The 20,045-nt window shown below is 39.2% G+C and overlaps 2 protein-coding genes across 5 annotated transcripts; both read left to right on the top strand.

The window, feature by feature from the left end:
• Positions 1-233: 233 nt before the first annotated feature.
• Positions 234-644, top strand: LOC136845535 (52 kDa repressor of the inhibitor of the protein kinase-like). The gene has a single exon (XM_067115716.1). The coding sequence runs from the start codon at positions 234-236 to the stop codon at positions 642-644; it is 411 nt and encodes a 136-aa protein (XP_066971817.1).
• Positions 645-2,569: 1,925 nt separating this feature from the next.
• Positions 2,570-19,114, top strand: LOC136845992 (carbonyl reductase [NADPH] 1-like). 4 transcript variants are annotated; one of them, XM_067116564.1, is made up of 7 exons: positions 2,570-3,319; positions 7,194-7,229; positions 9,345-9,473; positions 14,876-15,007; positions 15,140-15,393; positions 17,655-17,838; positions 18,640-19,114. In XM_067116564.1, exons 2-7 carry the CDS (start codon positions 7,206-7,208, stop codon positions 18,781-18,783), a joined length of 867 nt encoding a protein of 288 aa, XP_066972665.1. In that variant the 5' UTR covers positions 2,570-3,319; positions 7,194-7,205; the 3' UTR covers positions 18,784-19,114. The 4 variants fall into 4 exon arrangements, with proteins under 4 accessions (XP_066972665.1, XP_066972668.1, XP_066972666.1 ...); XM_067116567.1 differs by lacking the exon at positions 2,570-3,319 and adding an exon at positions 3,428-3,474; XM_067116565.1 differs by lacking the exon at positions 2,570-3,319 and adding an exon at positions 3,574-3,596.
• The last annotated feature ends 931 nt before the right edge of the window (positions 19,115-20,045 follow it).

Below are 20,045 nucleotides of genomic sequence, written 5' to 3'. Positions count from 1 at the left end.
ACAAAATTGCAGGAGTTTGTTGTTGTTGATTCTACTGGAAAACAGTCGGGAAGCACACACTTTGGCCTCAGTGTTAAGGATTCAGCACGAATTCACTTTTTTTTTTTTTTTACCCTTTTGTAGACCACATGTTGTCAGAAATGAAAAGGCGGTTCAGTAATGAAACCTGCACACTTATGAAAGCATTACAGTCACTTAACCCACAAAGTACGGAATTCTTATCTTTCGAGAAAATGTGTGGACTTATTCATGCCTATAATGCTAACACTGAAGATCTCAAACATGAGCTGTACTCTGCAAAACGCATGTTAGAAAGACGCTACAAGGACGTAAGTGACACTGAAAGGCCTAAATCATTGTTAGACTTACTGAAAATTCTTAATCCATATGAGGAGGCATTTCCTGAACTCTGCAGACTAGTCAAAATTTCTGTAGTGTTACCTGTGCCGTCAGCTTCTGCAGAGAGAAGCTTCTCTGCTCTGAAATTGATTAAGACTACTCTCAGAAATGCAATGGGCAATGACAGATTAAGTAATCTTGCTGTGTTATCAATTGAAAGTATGCGAGTTAAAAGATTAGATTTAGAGGAATTTGTAGATAGGTTTGCAGAAAATCACAAGAACGGGAGAATATTGTTAAAATGAGTCATGTCGCAGTAGTCTGCTGCTTCATCACATATAATGTATAGCAAGCAATTTTTTTCAAATTTTGTTACTTTCAATATATTTATATATATATATATATATATATATATATATATATATATATATATATATATATATATATATATATATTATTTCGTTCATCCATTTAATTTTTGATCAAGAGTACCTATTACATAACAGACTTACTGTAGGCTATAGAAAGTCTATTTTTTTTTTTCTTGTATTTCCATGCTTATGTTTTACAATTTCTATACGCACAGGAATTAATGTGTTTTGCATAGCTCACTTTGTTTTTCAGTTTCATATCTGTAATTCCTATTATAATGTACCTGATTTCTGTAAATCTCTATTTTACTTGATACAATATAACAGAATCACAGATACCTGTATAATGCCTGAATATCCACCGCTGGTCTCAGAATGTGACCTAATACCCTTCTCATATGGCTTCAGAATGCCTCTGAAATTGGTCACATTTCAAAATTTTCTTGGGGCTTACAGCTCCCCCCCCAACCCCCCAGTTGTATAGGCTCGCTCCGCTTGCCTAGTGCTTGGAGGAATAATATTCCTCCAAGGCCCAGTGCCCCTATATTCAGCTGTGCCCCCTAGGTGCCCACGCACTGACAGACTCCTAGTTACGCCACTGTTCCTATCTCAGGGAGATAGTTTGAGCATAACAGCTAAAGTAGCAAGTGACATCCTAGACATTCTGTAAAAAGGGCCATGTGCAGAATTAGTATGTCAATGGAATGACATTCATTTTCATTTTAATGAAGCTCATTCAGTCAACATATATGAAAATAGTCGCTCTGGACACAGAACTTATCTCAATTCCCACTTTTTTTGGGGTGGGGTGAGGAGGAGTGGAACAACGTACCATTGGTACAGTGTAGACATCTTCAAGGCTTCTAAAATAACCAAGGTCTCTGGTATACCTGCGGAGTCTCCTGACAAAAGATCAGAGAAAGGCAACAATAATCGAATATAAAAGCCTCAGTAATTTATTGATTATTTTAACATTATCTGGTCTCACAACAAAATGCGTCAATTAATGTTTCATCTTCCTTTTTGTTGTAGCTCACATTATAATTATTATTTATTAGTTTACAGGTTATCGTACTGTAGTTTGTTTGGATTACTTCATAACAGGTTTGAAAAATTTGCTAGCGCAGAAGTATAAACAAATGATGTGTGAGATCTCTGGTCATCAGAGATATCATACACACATAGCTTAAATTACTATAGCCTGAATGTACCGTCACCAGGGCATATTTTCTTATATTATTTGGATTATTTGGCAGTTGCCTTCCGAATTTGCACAAACTGGCACCGTTAGGAAAACTAAAATTGCTCATCTTAATCTTGGATACGAGAAGAATTGTGGAGAAAGGGTTTCAGATACCTTCCCATGATTGACAAAAATACAGTCAACATACTGTTGTTATGTTTAACTTTAAGTAGTGGTATTATATTACTATTATGATCTAGGGACTATGTTTTAAAAACTTGCTCGGCCTAATGACATTTAGGCTACTTAAGCAACCGCCTTTGGAACAAAATGTTAAAAAAAATAAACATAAATTCGATATAAATTTTATTAAGTAAATTCTTGGCAAATTGCATGCAAGTTCTGCATTTTGGGAAAGAACGGTGCCAGTTTGCTATAGAAACGACTTTGCCTTTGACACCAAGACCACCATAAGGTGCCATTATTGGCGGCGCGGTTTAAACGGCACCAATAAAATCTTCAACTTTAAGCTTTCTTTATGATTATTTCCATGCCATTTTATGGAAATAGTATATCTAATATAATGAAAATGTGTATTTCAAATAACTAAAAGGTCTCAGCAGAGAGCAGCTACGGAATGAAAAGAAAATTATACTACAAAAGCAAACTCCTTGCTGTAGTACGAAGTCATCTCGTACAACGTACTACGTAACCATGCACAGTCAGGACCAGCCTGAATGGATTTTTCTGTAGTGTGCCGACTTGCGTTTAGCAAGCAAAACTTATATAATTACTGATATCTTAGTGATTTGTTCTATACCAATATGCTTTGGCTTGGGAATGGCGACAGGAATATGGATCATGGTTATGTATCCCTCTCCCACAGGCTACTAATTTCATGGGAGTCAGCTTTCCAGCACATCTTTTTCAACTGATCGACTTTGATTTACTTATCAATGTCATGTAATGTGCCACACTGTTTTATTGTAAGCAGTCTCAATCCACCAATCTGAAAAGTGTCCCAGCAATGAGCTCATGAAATTAATGAATACATAAGTGGTTGAAGTGGACCAAATATTGAATATTCCATGACCAATTGTATCAGAGGCCGCTGCGCACTGCCTGTTGAATTATTGTACATTGCTTACTGAAAGCAGCCGAGTAACGGTGACTGTGGCTTTCCATTTACTGGCCTCCGCGAGTCCGACCTTGAGCTTCGGTATCGACAACGTGGCTCCTTATAATCAATTTGAGACAAGTTTGAAAAGCTCAGGAGACAGGAAGCCAGTTACTCAGTTAGACGGTGCCTATCTAGCCTGGTTGATAGAAGAGTCCTGGTGTGTAACAACTCTGCGCTGTAAGCGATTCTTTTTTCAGTAAGAAAACATAGAGACAACTGACGTTCAGGCTACAATTTGGCAAAAAGGTAAACTATAAATTTGGCCTTCGATACTTTTGACAGTTGCCAATTTAGTGTTAGGTAAGCTAAGTCAATTTTATCAAGATTTCACCACACGGGACCGTCTTCTGACTAGCCTAAATCTAGCTTCTCGGTCGCGTAGTGTGATTGACCTGCATCAGGTATAGATCCGCCCGTTTCATATGCAATTCCTGTTCCTAAAAGGGGGAAGGGTGCTCGGAGCTGAACCTCCGCTCGTAGGGGTGGATAGTTTTAATGCAGGCCATCATAGAGTATTATAAAGGTTGATTTTCATCCGTTTATCAAAATTCATAGTGACATGCTGCATTTGCCGGTCCTTTAAGCCTGTGATCCAAACACCTGTTAGAATACTCGCACGGTATTAGCCTAAGTGTCTATGTGACACTGGTGGCATCAGTTACAGAATTGTGAACCTCATATAGGTTGTGCAGCAAGTTTGTATTAGTTGAAGACTATCGAAAGGGAGCCAGCCAGTGACGTAACTAGCGTGACTTAGATCAGCCTAGGCTCAAGTGCTGGCAACTCGTAGATGTGACAGAGGAAGCATTATTATAGTCAAGTTTTAACCGTATCTATGGTTGTAGAGGATTGTCTGCATTTTGAGGGGAAGGAATAAGTAATGTATTGATACTAAGGCTACCAGGATATTAGGCCTAGGCTATGTATCCAAACCCATCCTAAGCAACCAGATGCTTCATGTAAATATGTGGTACATAGCCCCCTAAACACATATCATGAGTTGCTGTAGCCTAATACTCTTAGCATGCCCTACAAAATGCAGTAAACATAGGATAGCTTAGTTGTGATCTAGCAAGAATTTATGGCCAAGGCTGGAAATTGCTAGATGGAGCACCAGCAAATGCCTCAGGAGCCAGTTGGGAACGGCAGTAAAAAAGGAAATTAAATTTTTGTAGGCTGGGCCAAAAATAGTTAATTTCAAAAGTGCTTTGAAGTTCTAGGCACTGCTGATTTTGTATTAGAGGTACCAATGATATTAGAAAATCTTATAAATCAACACTTTGATTTTGTTTGTATTTCAATACTTCAAAAAAACAATGAAAAATGTATTGCATGATGTAGGCAAGTTTTTGGCATTGTAGGTATTTGGCAACTCAAACTAGGCTAGTTTGCAGTTCTTTCATGTGTAACAGTTCATGTCTCAATACTGTAATGTACAATGAATTATGGCAACTGAATAGCTCTCCCATAATGTTGGCCAGCAGTACTTTAAATTTGAATACTAATGGAAGTATCTCAAAATGAGTTTTGTATAAAGTTTATGACTTTGTTGCATTTTACATTGTAAAATTCCTGCCTTTACAGCAAGACTGTTTGCACACTAGAGAAACATTATCAGAATGAGAGAATGTTTCATACTATATTCTGTGAGGTTTTAGCTTAGCCTTCAGCAAGACTTCTTGGACTGTCCAGGATCATCCCATGACCTGGACTTAATCCTGGTATCATCCAGCAATAGAGAACAACAGTATGTTGAGAGAGGATCTTGGCAGGGGTGAAGAAGCACATACACTCTTAACCAACCACTTCTTTCTTGTCTTCTATGGTGTACTAGAGGACTTACCCTCCCTGGTTCTGATCGGCTGGGAAGTTATTTAGAGATCGAGTGAGTCTCTGCACTCCTCATTCATCTTCCAGGACAGTGAGCAGTGAAGTATGTATACAGTCTCTTCTGTCCTGGTTGGTTAAACCCATACGGCAACTACTGGATTTTTCTCTTGAAAGGGGTAGGTGTCTTTCTAGAGCGCTACCAGTCATCTGTGGATGATGATATTGCAACTTACTGACCTTGATGCCCCAGTTTCTAAATAGGTCCCCAGAACCTTCTTGAGAGTTTAGTTAGAATGATACAACAATGGGGATAAGGCATTTTCTGTCTCAAATTAGTTGTGCCAGACTTTATAGGAGATTATTGTACAGTAGCCAGCCTTTTCCTGCTAATACAAATACAACAGAAAAATGGACATTTGCAGGTGATGTTTGACAGTTTTTCATATTTTTTGCCATAGGCACAGACTTTTATGGTTGTGGCAGAGGTTCATAACCTCATGGTCTGATCATTTTAGAAAATTGTCAGTCTTGTGCCAGGAGACAAACCTCACTCCTGAGAAGACAAAAGCGATTTGCTTTTCCTTTTTGTACAAACCTGGCATCTTTTATCAATCCCACCTTTAACCTTTAGGCATTTGTACTGTACTTGTTTGCCAAAGGAAAGGGTCGACAGTCGGGTGTCTGGGCATTACAGTCACCCCACACTTACCTGCCAGTGGATAACTACAGGCAGTCCCGGTTCTGACGTTCCGGCTACGGCGTTCGAGGTTCTGGCGCTTTTCAAATATATTCATCAGAAATTATTTCCAGCTTTTACGGCGCATGTTCGGGTTCTTTTACGCGTCGCTGCCGATCCGATATGGCCCCAAAATGGCAGAATAATCATAATTTGAAGGTTCTTTTGATGTAAACTCAATAATAATGCAGTTTACATCGTTTTCAATGCACCCAGAGCATTAAAAAGTAAGGTTTTCTTATGATTTTTGAAATTTTCAGTGTTCCGACTTCATTTTTGGTTCTGACGCAGCGCAAGAACGGAACCCCGTCGTAAACCGGGACTATGTTACTATGTTACTAAGCATCAGTGACCAAACCAGCTTTTACCAAAGGTATACAGCTATATTTGTATAAAATTCTTTAGGGTCTTACATCTAAGAAAATGTTATCTTAAAAAATACAGTTTGCAGCTTTGTAGGCAAATTTGAAAATATCAAATATGAAAGTGTCAGATTGCAATCAGTATGTATCATTTTGTATGGAATGGTTCACAGCATTACACAAAAATTTTAGAAAATTAGCATTGAACCACTTTGATGCCATGATTGAGTTTTCAGTCGGCATTTTTAGGAGTTTTCCATTTTAGAGTTTTAGGCATTTGGTTGCCATAAAAACCTGCTGAGTTTCATGTCACACAGTTTTAAACATAATGAACACCCCTGCATAAGTCCTGCTTTGCTACAGCAATCAATCACCCACCTTTATTGCCCATATTCCTTCTCCATCGCCATATCAGTGGTTTGTACTGGGATATGAAGAAAAGGCTCCTTTTGGCTTTTGGTTTCTGTATTTGCAAATATAGCCAGAGCCATAGCCAGAGCCCCAGACTTTTTTTATAGATAAGTGAATTCAAGTCATATAATGTTGTTACTATAGTATTGTGATTTTTTGCACACTGTCCTTGTAATTATTGTATTGCTAATATTAAAATTTTTGTTTATTTGATTGTGTAAAGGTCAGTACTACCCTAAGTCAGTACTACCCTAAGACAAAGTAGAGACAACTGATTGCAACCAAGCTCTTTGAGTAGAAATATTGCTGTAATTATCTAGCAGTAAGAATTGCAAACATAGAAGAATTCCTGGAGCCTATCACCTGTTATAATATGCTGTTCATTATTTGCAGTTACAGGTTTGTTTCTTTTAAAGAAAATTACTAAAGTTTTTCAAAGCATTTTTCTTTCAGACAAAAAACCTGGTAGTGTATACAAAGTAGGTTCCTCCGAGCTCAGCTTGCTGAGTTATTATCTTTGGATTTTGCACAAATGAGATGCAAAATAAGATCTGTGGCAATTGGACAGGGGCTCCCTCTAACAAAGATGACTGTACCTGCAGCACTACCATTTTTACTTATTTTGAAATATACTTAAAACCTGATCTCTGCCTGAACCAGCCATAAATGTCATTTACCCAGGGATTTTGGTTATTTGTAAGGTACAGTATTTAATTTATATAATATGAATCAATTTGTGTGCATATTCCACCATTTTTCACAACCTTATCTTTTGTTTCAGGTGATAGTCAACATGGCTGGACGTCGTATTGCTGTTGTAAGTATTTTTCCTTGTTCAGATTTTTACAACAGCTTATGAATAATAACTGGAAGCTGGTTTTCAAATATGGTTAATATACCTTAAGATTTTCATAGTATGACTCTCATATATTGCTGAACATCAGTCCGTTTCTTTTACAAATCACTAAGGTTCAGATGTGGTATTTAGAGGAAGTTTCCTATTAAGGCCAGCCTCCCTCCCCCCCCTTTTTTTTTTAATAATCAAAAGTATCTCCATAAGGATTGCAGTACCTATGAATGCTCTTAATCAGTCCCCATATACATGTAAACTTATGAGGTGTTGATTGACAACATTGGAGTGTCCTGACATGGGGAAAGCTTCTCAAGCAGCCACACATCCTGAGGTTCTACACCAACCCAGAGATCCTTCTTGCATGGTTACCCAAAAGGGTCACTAGGAGTAGGATTTTTGTAGAATCTAACCAGATCTCGACTGTATACTATTACTAGGTCAGGTGGAGTCAGTTCTCCACTGTTTTTAGGGGAATAGAAAAAGAAGTGTTTGTTGTCCATCATCAAGAGCCTCAACAATCATAGACACTAACATCTTTTCCCAGAATTTTGGTAGTGTATGAATCCCACCTTGCAATGCGGTTCTCAAAATGCACACCAGTTTTGTTTGCTACCTCCTGCTTAACACTCTTGTAGATTATAGTCTTTTTGCCACAGGTACTGACATTAGTGCCAATTAAAGGTACAGGGTATTTCAGCCTCATTTAACCAGTTAAAGTCAATTAATGTCAGCATACTAATGTCAGATAGCCTAATCTACTTGCTGCTTCCTCAGGGATGCCACTCAAATACTAACACATTACTGTATAGATAGATTCTTTGGTGGCAACCTTTTAAAGTAATCCAGTAAGTGTCTAATCCCACAGATTACTAGGTAGTGCCATCAGTGCACCTCACACGGTGCACTGTAAGCATTACTTAGGGTTCTTTGCAGCATCCCTTTGGCCCCTAGCTGCCTTTGTGGCCTACAACAAAGCAAAAAGGAGAGGGATTGACTTCTGCAAACCCAACATCAAATGCAGGGAGGTGGGGGAGTAGCTCTTGAATCCCATATGTAAAGACCTCAGGTTGGATGTTAGGAAAAATACAAATTACCTTAAAAATTTGTAATTTTTACTCTACCTCTGTTCATATCTTTCTTCTGTCTTACTTTCCACCCTTCCTTAACATGTTATTTTTACACATTGTATTGCAACTGCAAGGTTTTCCTCCTGTTTCAAATTTAATACCTCCTTTACTCCCAATTTCCCTTTCAGCACTGAATGACCTCATAGGCCCCAAAGCTTTGCCTTTGGCCTAAATTTTACATACAAATTCAAATTCCAGTTTACTCACCATCATCTTGCCTCCCTCATATTAGCCACTTGGACCTGTCAGAGGTCATCAGTCACTACCGAGTAAGGGCCCTCCACGTGGTTATTCTTAACCCAGCCATGCAAAAGGAGTGAAGCTAGAGAAATGATTGAAGTCCTTGGTTGATAAAATATTTAAAAGATTTTGTTGAATGTGGAGGATAGCTAAGAGACACAAGGAGCATATACTTAAGCAAGGAAACTCAACTCATAAACGCCACGTCTTGCTATTGAGTCTTTAGTGCCGTAAGAGTTTAAGAAAATTACCTATGCTATGTTGCCACCACCTGATAAAAGACAACTAAGTATGGCATTTTATTTACCCTGCAAACAACAGTCCCATACTTCAGTCAGCTAAGCTGAATGTCATTGAATGGTAAGATTGGGATGTTGAATCTCCCAACAGACAACAGCTTAAGTGAGTTGGTGCATGATAATCTGAGCCAGTGTAATGGATCCTCCTGTGGTTTCACCAGATCTCATTTGATTATTGATGAAATTGTCATCTCTGGATGAATAGTATTGTTAATCAAGGAAACAGCCTCTAAATGCCTAATTTGGATATAACTTCTCACCTCTAGGAACTTGACGAAATTTCAGAAAATCATTGTATAGGAGATGCTAATTATGGAATTGACCAATAAAATACCATCATGTGTTGATCTGTGAATCATTTCTTATATTAATTCAGTGCTGCTAGCATTTCAGTTATACATTTTTCTTACTAGGTTACTGGTGCCAATAAAGGAATTGGTTTTGGCATCATGAAGGAGTTGTGTGCTAAGTTTGATGGTATTGTCTACCTGACCTCCAGGGATGAAAGTCGAGGATTGGCTGCTGTCAAGAATTTGAGTGAGGTAAGGGAATGAGCAGGCTTGAGCTGACTACTGTACATAAGAAAAACTGAGTGCATTGGCCATTTAGGATGGCCTCTGTGTCAGTTGAGTAATATGTTCCAGTGTAAAAACCCCATTACTTTAACATAATCTACAGTAGTAGAAACCTCCAAATGCATCCTAGAAGAAATTGATCCCTTTCCACCTCTCTGAGTATTCATCTTTGTTCCTTAGCTCTTCTCATTGGTGGAAACTGGTAATTTTCTTCATGTACTGTATGATGTTTGAATTACACCTTCAGTCTTGTTTCCCATGAAAATTATGCTATAGTCTTCATAAGTATTATTGAATACATTTTTAATTTAATTATTTTGGAATAATTTATTTTTCCTTTACTATAACCCTTGCACTATTCTTTCTTTTTAATCATTTTGTAGTATAAGTTACTGATAATTCACATAATTTTGCCCTTTTCATGTGCAGCTTGGATGCTTTGTTGGTGCATTACTGTCAGCAAAATTGTTAAATACACAATATTTTTGAACACACTACAATTTTGATGTCTTAATGTCTTTTAGTTATGTGAACGAATTTATTGTCTCCGTTAATTACAGTTTTTAGGGATGGTGTGTGCTAGCTTAACTTTCGTTACCAGTTATGAATGCCTGGCAAGCTCTGTTACTTTTTACTTCCTCAATTGTTTTTTCAATATTTGTTTGTGTTTAGCTTAGTATTCTTGTCATCAACCTTAAACAAGTTTTTCATGTTGCCTAATTCTTAAATTTCATGTAAGCAACTTACCAAGTAATTATATAGCTGTAGTTTCATCTCGCATGGCAGCCTTTTTTATTTGTATTAAAAAATCACGGTAGCACTTAGATAGTTTAGTGCAAGTGACATGCCCCGCCCACTAATGGGAGTACTGGAAACGACTTAGCAGAGATCTCATTCTGTTTCTTTCGGCTCTCGAGTGACATTGGGGGTTTGCTGCAGCTTTTGTTTACTGATTTTTGGTTGTATGGCTGGATTTCGGTGAAGTGTATTATTGCTTATTTTTAGTAGCCTTCAAGCATTGATAGCTTTCAGGATCAGTTCCCAATTTTTTTTTTGGTATTCTGTCTGATTCAAGTTCATCTAGTTTTTGCTACTGTAGCAAAGGTTGCAAAGAGGAGGTGGCTACTCGTCCCTTCAGTTCTCCTAAACCTGGGAGAAGACATATTGAAAGTCCAATGGAGGCCAATGGGGTTAGCCCACGGGTAGCTGCCCCCTCAGTCGAACCTGTTGCACGTTCCCGGGTATTGGCAGACAGCTATTGGAAAGGCGTCTTGACAGGAGAAAGTATTATGCAAGTGGAGGAGGTGGCTTCTCATCCCGCTGGCTCTCCTAGACGAAGGTCTCTGTCCTGCTCCCCTGAACCTGGGAGAAGACATGCTGGAAGTCCAAGGGAGACCGGTGGGGTTTTCCCACGGGTTGCTGCCCCCTTAGTCGAACCTGTTGCATGTATATCCCAGGTTTTGACAGACAGCTGCTGGAAAGGCATCTTGGATGTGCGCCAGTTGTCGTCCGACTCTCTAGACTCCAGCCCAGACTTGGAAGTGCCACAAGCACTTTCTAGATTTGTCTTGTCCATTGAAGAGGCTCGCAGGCGATGCTGGCCACTCTTCTCCGCTGCCCAGTTAGCAGTTTAAGGAGTAGGCACAGTCCTCAACCTTCCTGCTGCGCATGGGACAGCCGGAGTATTTCTCTCTTGAGTGTACTTCTGTTGGGCTCCAGTATTTGGCTCCCAAGCTCCCATCTCCTCATGAGTGCCCGATGCCAGCTCCTGAGCGCTCAGCACCTGCATCAAGCACCTGGCACCAGCTCCCACATGCCCGGCGCCAACTCTTCAGTATCATTCTCCTGTTTGGAGCACCAAGCACCCTTTACTGACTGCAGGTCTCCTAGCCTATGAAGCTCTCCTTCAATACTGTATTTGTGGCCGAGCTAACCTACCCTTTTTTGGCTCTAGCTAGCCCTGGTCTCGCCTTCCTCGACCTTCCTGATGAGGAGCCATCCAGATGACAGATCCAGGCTCCCCACAATGGTGCTTTCCTCGTCTTATAGGAAGGCACTCGAGGAGATCGAAGTTTGGTTTTCTGCTAAGAGGGAGCAAGGTAAGACTTCCTTTGTCTTTCCTCCCTCACGCTTAATCCATAGGGGTTTTCTTTCCTATGCCACCAGGGAAACTCCTTCCCGATGCTCGGCGTTTTCGTCGGTGAAAATTACGTTTTTCGTCGACAAAACTTGACCTCTTTGAGTTGCTTGAAGCTTTCAGTTTCTTGGAGTGCTAACCAAGAAGATTAAAGATGGCATGATTTAGTTGGAGACTTTGCCTCGGACTGGCTAGGAGTCCTCTGTCTCTTGCAGACAAGTTCATCAGGGATGGTTCTCTTGAACTTGCAGCTTTTTCATCTTTGGGGGTTTTGAAGAAGAGAGATTTATGCTACTCCCTTTCCACTAAAGAAGTTACTCAGGCCCAGAAGTCAGACCTCCAATAGAAGTCGACTTCTGGCACATTCTTTCAAATGACCCAAGGACTTGTCTGCATTTATTCCTAAGACGGTCTCTCCTCTCCAGCTACATCCCTTTTGTGGGAGTAAACCTAAGTCCAGTCTAGGACCTGCCCCAATGTCTGCTTCTCAGCCAGAACTATCTAGAGGAGTTCAAGTCCTTGCCCAAGAAATGAGGAAGAAGCCCTCCATGCACAAGAGGGCGCCAGTTGTCTTGAGTTTTGGGAAGTGGAGTATCAGAGAGACAGAACAGTGGATTGTCAAAGTTCTGAGGGAGGACTACTCCATTCTGTTCATGGAGAGCCCCCCCCCCCTTTAGTCCCTTCTCCCTTTGTTTTGACGGCCTACTCAAGAGGCTCGAAAAAACATTCGACCCTTTTGGAGGAGGTCTCCTCTCTCCTTAGAAAGAGAGCCATAGAAGAAGTCGAGGACGTCAACTCAGAGGGCTTCTACTTCCGTCAGTTTGTGGTCCCCAAATCATTGGGGTTTGGAGACCAGTCCTCACCATAAGCACCCTCAGTCTCTTCGTCCGGAAGACGAAGTTCAAGATGGAGACGAATCAGTCAGTCCTTTCACCCATTCACCAGGGAGATTGGATGATTGGGTGATAACCTTGGATATGCAGGACGCATACTTCCACTTCCCCATCCATCTGGACTACAGGAAGTATCTAAGGTTCGTCTTCCAGGACACACTCTCAGGGGCCCCACGTCAGCATCTAAATGCCAGTCCCCTCTTGGAGCACCCGGTGCCAGTTAAAATCTATCAGTTTCAGGCTCTTTGCTTTGGCCTCTCTACGGCACCTCAAGTATCCACTCAAGTCCTCGCTCCTCTGACAAATGACTTTATTTTATAAACATCCGTCTATATCTGGACGACGTGCCTCTTCAATCCCCTTCAAGGGAAAAGTGCCCGAAGGACTTGAATATCTCTCTCAGGAATTTGGAATTATCTACTTTAAGGAGTCCCGGTTGGTCCCGTTGCAAGAGTTTCCTCTATGTGGGGAGGAGTCTCAACTCTCGGACTTTTCAAACTTTTCCATCTGCCAAGAGAATCGCCAGCTGCCTTTAGACAGTCCACAAGTTTCTAGCCGTTTTGTCTTTCTCGGCCCATCAGTGGATGAGCCTAGTGGGGACTCTGTCGTCTATCAAGATGTTCGTCAAGTTAGGCAAACATCATATGAGAGTTTGGCAAATCTACTGCAAGGCCAACTGGAACAGGGAAACAACCTTACACCTACACGTTTCCCATAAACTCAGGGGTCAAGTCGGACCGGCAATGGTGGCGGTATGAACGTAGACTATCAGAAGAAAAGCCCTTCATTCTCTGAACCCAGACCTTATTCAAGTTCTTCATTGGAGGGGTGTGTAGAGCTCTCGGCTAGCACGCTGTTGGCCTAGCGTTCGACTCTCTGACCGGCCAATGAACAATTAGAGGAATTTATTTCTGGTGATAGAAATTCATTTCTCATCATAATGTGGTTCGGATTCCACAATAAGCTGTAGGTCCCATTGCTAGGTAACCAGTTAGTTCTTAGCCACGTAAAATAAATCTAATCCTTTGGGCCAGCTCTAGGAGAGCTGTTAATCAGCTCAGTAGTCTGATTAAACTAAGATTTTTTTTTTTTTTTTTTTTTTTTTTGGGAGCCAGGGGATACATTACACCTGGAGTACCCACCAGTCTCAGTGAATGGGTTTTGGTGTTTTCAGTGTAGGTGAAAGCATTGTCTGGTTGTTTTTTATATTGGTACTGCACCCAGGGCCAGGACACTTATATATGCTTTGCTAGCCATCAGTCCTATCCTTTGCTGCAAAGCTCCCACTTAAGTAGAGGTGCCCCATGGCTTTACTGCTACACCATTACAGGTTAAGATGAACACCAACCAGAGGCAATATTCACCTGAAGTAGCTCTCTTACCACGTAAGGAAATGACAAGCATTGTTTCAATGTCATTTCCTGGTAAGAGAGCTTTCTCTATTTCAAAGTCATTACCATGTCGTAATGTTTTGGAAGAGAATATGTCCATGTATCCCACCCCCCATTCAATGTGGGATTCAGCTATGTAACTACATGTTAAGTTAATTATATGAAAATTATATTTTCACAATAAAATTAAGTTTCACATATACTTACCAAGTGATCACGGAATCGGAACCCACCCTCCTCCCCTCATGGGCACAGACAGAATGAGATTTTCTGCTAAGTCATTTCCAGTACTCCCATTAGTGGGCGGGGCTTGTCACCTACACTAAACTATCAAAGTGCTACCATGATTTTTTAAGTAAAGGCTGCTGTGCGAGTTGAAACTGTAGCTATGTAATTACTTGGTAAGTATATACGAAACTCAATTTTACCATGAAAATATCATGTTTCCTCCTGTTAAGGAGCTGGTAGTTAAGTCTTCCAAGAAGACTAGGCATCTCAGACACACCTCAGCCATGGACAACTTTTCCTTACTCTTGTATCTGTCTCCTGTCTTATCCTGTCCCCCTTTTCATTGGACTGGAAGATTTTCCAAGACTGGCTCTCCTCTCTACTGACTTTCAAGATTACCTTGTGCCCAGTAGGTAATTTTAGTTTGGTCTGGTCTGTCTCAACATTGTACAACAAGATCATGCCGACATTGTACAACAAGATCTTTGGCATGAGATTACTGTCATTGCTGCAAATGAAAATCCTTCCTGACATTTATCCCCTGGGGACTGGAATTCTTATGTGCATGTGCTGAGAGACATAGTTGGTAGTCCTCCTCTTTCTTCTGCAAGAGAGATGTGTGAATAGCGTAGAGTGCATGAAGTGGATGACTTTTGATAAATCTGTGATAAAACGAAAGTAAACATGTTTTTTTTTAATTTCCTCCATTTATTATTTCAGTTGGGACTTCAAGCTCAATACCATCAGCTGGACATTGATAACATTGAAAGTATCAAGAAATTTGCAGAATATATCAAGACCAAATATGGAGGTTTTGATGTTCTTGTTAATAATGCTGCCATTGCATACAAGGTATGTGCTGTATGCTATCTCTTCTTATGTTCTGATGATTTCTATACTGGCACTGTATTTAATTTATGTTCATCTGTTATCAAGTATTTGATATTATTTGCTAAATATTAGTAAAGTGTATTCTTACTATAGAATGCTGCAACTGAACCATTTGGGGAGCAAGCTGAAAACACCATACGCGTTAATGTCATTGGGACATTGAATGCCTGCCGGGAATTGTTTCCACTTCTTCGTCCTGGAGCTAGAGTTGTCACTGTTTCAAGCTCCTGTGGGCATTTGCTAAGGATTAATGGAAGTGAACCTGCAGCATCAGCCTTAAGGGAGAAATTTGCATCCCCAACACTTACAGAAGATGAGATTGTTTCTCTAGTGAATCAGTTTGTTGAGTAAGTGCATGTTTCTCTAGTGAATCAGTTTGTTGAGTAAGTGCATGATGTTACTGAGTAACCTTCAGATATGAAAGTTTCTTTGTATTTACATATTGTTCCTACAAAAATACAATTTCTAAATCTTTTTTAGTGGGATTATTGTTGGGTGCAAACTTGTTTGGCCAGGGCAGCTTGTTAACAAAATAGTCTAAAGTATAGGTAGGTGTGTGAGCAGAGTACCAATCCACTCCTGTCTTCACTCTATTACTCTGTCTTTGGCCATTATAGCGTCAGCTATCTCCGTTACTGCTGTGGTACTTCTGACCTTGAATGCTGGAACTGCTCTGGACATAGTCTCTTTTTTGTATTTTTATGATATTAATTGTTGTTACATGTTTTATAATGGAGGGTAAGGTAGAACAGCATAGACATAGGCAAGGATGTGTTTAGTTTTTCATGTTACCCGTAGCTGTTGACCATCATAATTTCTGTCCTCTACACAAAGGCAAAGATTGTTTTGGATGTCTTCTCTCCAGCATTTTGTCAATTAACCACCTTCAGAGAGACAAGTACATGATAGTTAGAAGCAGAAGAGGATTGAGACAACTCAATGATGTGCCAATGTAACACTTCTTTGTCACCTATACCTCTTGTTGGTCTTTCTTGTGATGACTGGCTTCTGCAGTTGGGACAACTGTGCCTGGAGGAGGTTTATCAAGGCCTATGAATGAACAGTCTCTTCCGTCAGTTCTTGATGGCTTTCACTCTCAAGTGGTAAACATTCCACATAAACTCTTCAACTAACTACATGCTGCGCTGGACCTATTTTTAAGGGTCTTGTCCATTCCCAGGAGTAGATGAAGGTGCTCTGGCCAGCAGTGGGCCAGTTAGGAGAAGCTTCATTTGCTGCCTTTTTTGGAGGGTTTGCCTTCAGCCAAAGACACTTTTACAGTTGCTGCTGCTACCAGGGTCCTTGCTTTGGCAACAGGCACCTATGTGGCTGCTGTGTTTGTGATGATCCTTCTGCTGGTACTGTCAAGCCTTCAACAAAGAATTCTGCCTTAACTTTGGAGTCCTCTGTTGTGATGGAAGATATTGGTGAAATACTGTACATAGTATGAGTAGTGCAAGAGGTTCAGCCAACCTCTCCATCCTCATCCTCTATGTCCTCAGACTCTACCTCCACTAATATTTCTTTCTTAAAGCTTATTAAAAATAACTTGAGAGCAAAGTTTGTTTTGTAGTCAATAGAAAACACTTTTTAGGGTAAGAGAGTTACATATTCAGATGTTTATAGGTGTAAAGTATGTAAAGTAAAATATTTTAACTGGATTTATTTTATGCTGCATCCTGTATTGTTCCTACATTTATAGATTTTATAGGTTACAAGAGCTGAGTAAGGTTGAACTTGAATTTTGCTTTAGTCTACTGCATGCTTGAATATTTACTACATAATATCTACACTTAGAACATGTCTACACTCCCCTACCCCCAGCCTGTTAGTGTGTATGAGCTAGGATTACAGTATAAATAAAATGCATTAGTGCCAAATCGTACTGTACAGTAATATAGTGCAGGACAGGCAAATTATTCAGGCATGAAAATCTTCAAATGATAATTTATAGTGTTTTGGAATTGTTACTCTCATCTTGGCATTCTTTCCTGTCAGATGCGCCTCATAAACTTGCAGAAGAGTAGATTTTTCACTATTGTAAATATAAAACCTTAGTGAAAGGTTGGGGTACAACACAAAAATGTTCTGAGATTTTTCAAAATATAGTACAGTCATAATCCTAGCCACCATTTTATTCTTTCAATAACTCTGGTGCAAGTTTTACGTGATTTAGCATCGTTGTATTAATACGTATATCGTAACACGACCTGAATTTTTGTGTTAGGTGGACTATGGCTAACTGAATCTAAGCCCACTGTCCTAGCTGTAGCCTCAGCTGTAGCCTCATGCCTATGGTACTTTCTTTTTGTTCAACAAATCTGAGACATTGAATTAATGGTATGTGACCCCAGGAAAGGCTTTGGAACCAAGGGAGCTATAAATTTGGTGGTTTATGTGTAAAACAGAAAATAATATTGCATTGCTTCACTTGAATGGAAATTTTAGACCATACTTATGTTATTATTTTGAACTCCTGACATACAGTCTATATTGTATGTTTGCAAAGCTATTCCTAAAATAGTGAAAAAATTCTGCTAGATTTTGTATTGCTGTTATGCATTTTTTAAGTGATCACAGAAACATAATTAATATTTTTTTTTTATAGAGCTGCAAAGGCTGGAGATTGGAATGCTAAAGGATGGCCCAATAGCACTTACAATGTGAGTAAAGTAGCTGTGTCAGCACTCACACGAGTGCAGCAGAGGGCTTTTGATGCAGACCCCCGGAAGGATATTGTAGTAAATAACTGTCATCCAGGATATGTTGATACTGATATGACATCTCACAAGGTTAGTAGCATAAGTGAATGTTAATCTACGTCAGCTGATTGAATTCTTAAGTTTTTTGGTAAATCTTTGGTTTCATTCATGCTGTATTTGAAGTACAGTAAAACAAACAGTGTCAAACAAATTTTACACTCATTCATCTACATGCCTACAAGGATGTCAACTGTATTGCTTGGTGAAATTGTATTGCTTAATGGTGTGACAGAAAGTAGATTTTTAATTGTAATGGATCAAGATTGATAAGTGTAAGCATTAGGTAATACATACTTGAAGGCATGCATAACAATATTTTATTTACAGTAGCATAACGACAGACATGTAGAAACTCTTCTGTTTCTTTTGAGTATTTAAGAAAAATAAACAAGGCTGTATAATCTTCCTATTTCTACTCATGAACATAGTCATTCCAGTAACATCATGGAGAAGTGCATCCAGTTTTGCAGTATAAATATTAACAATAACTTCTTTACTTCTCTATATATTTGTAAAAAATATTTAATGCAAGTTAGTCATGGTTAAAATTTTTAAGATTAATTTTATGACACTACAGTACCCAAAAGCTAAAAAAATTATATGTGTACATGGCTGGGTACTTCAACCAAATATATATACAGATAATAATTTGTCATTAGTAAGTAGCCTAGTATATGTTACTTAAGCCTTAAGTAAAGTTTTTTTTTTTTTTCTCTCTGACAAAGTATGATCACATTCCAAGTGAGAATCTGTCCCACTTGCTAAATAAAATGGTTTTACATAAAACCAAGTCTATTTACAAAATGCATGATGAAACCTTTTTCCTTTCAGGGTCCTCTGACAATTGAGCAAGGTGCTGTTTGTCCTTCTTACTTAGCTTTGTTGCCTCCTGACACTGATCTTCGTGGTGCTTACTTATGGTATGACAAACAAGTGGTAGACTGGGTAAAGGGCCCAACACCTTCTGTTGTGTGATCTTCAACATCATCCTAGAATCAAAAAGTAAGCAAGACAAAGTCTCATCCAGTTAATGAGTATAAATATTGTACCTGCTTTGTGTAGAATGTTTTGTGAATCTCCCTGTTCCCATGATATATCAAATGAAATCACATATTCAGTACTTCCAGTTATTACCTGGAATAAAATTATCTACTTAATGGAATAACTATGGAATGTATTTGTAATATAGAAGATAGTGATTTAATTTTTTGTACCAAAGTATTTTAGTGGACATTTAAAACTTATAGACATTTATGAAAACCCAAGCTTTCTGAGTAGATTACATGAAGAGTAAAATATAACTTCATTACTGTATTTGAATACCCTTTCTTTGCATTCAGCGAAGTTCCTACAACAGATGAATAGGACTATATCAGCTGTAAATACACGTTGCATCATGAGTAGTTGATTGTTTTACTTGGTATTCAGGTACAACAACTTAAAGGTGTAATTCTTTAAATTGTTTTTTTATGCACTTCAACATCAGCTTTGTTTAAAGATGTAATTCTTTAATTTGTTTTTTCTCATGCACTTCAACATCAGCTTTGTTTAAAGATGTAATTCTTTAATTTGTTTTTTCTTATGCACTTAACATCAGCTTTGCTAGCATAATACCTCCCTTATCCATGTTTTCTATGTCTGCACTACTACTTTAAATTGTACAAGAAAAATACTGTGCAAATGATATGAACATCAGATGTTCTGGAATGGTGGCTAAACCATTCCAGTAGCCTCTGCTTAGCCAGACAAGCACGTTTCGTACTCAGTATGGACTGGCTGACTGCGTTATCTCAAAAGGGTAATACAGTACATCAGAGTGACTTCATGGTCCTGATAGAGTAACAACAGTCACTCTGCTCAGCCTCTGTCCTGCCAGGTTGACAGAGTATCATTGTCAATAAATGGTTAAACTAGACCATTGAGTTAACCTTCATTTTCGTAGGGTATGGCCGAAAGGGTTTTTCGCGATGATTATGTTAGATCTTCTTAATATATGGCACTTTCTTCAAATGTTGTAACTGGATAAATTGAAAGTGATGATTTTTACAAGATTTCATTCAAGGATTGGTTACCATACTTAGATGAAAGTTGGATAATTGCTAAAGATATGTAAGTGTAGTCCCACATTCCCTGCCTTCAGAAATTGGGTTGTGTGGGTTATTCATGAAATACCAATGGGTTAGATAAGTGTGACCAGTTCAAAGACAAGGTGATATTAATTCAAAGTGGTGGTCTGT

The sequence above is a fragment of the Macrobrachium rosenbergii genome, chromosome 14 (assembly GCF_040412425.1).
Source record: "Macrobrachium rosenbergii isolate ZJJX-2024 chromosome 14, ASM4041242v1, whole genome shotgun sequence".
Classification (NCBI taxonomy): Eukaryota; Metazoa; Arthropoda; class Malacostraca; order Decapoda; family Palaemonidae; genus Macrobrachium; species Macrobrachium rosenbergii.
This window is presented reverse-complemented; position numbering and strand designations above follow the sequence as displayed.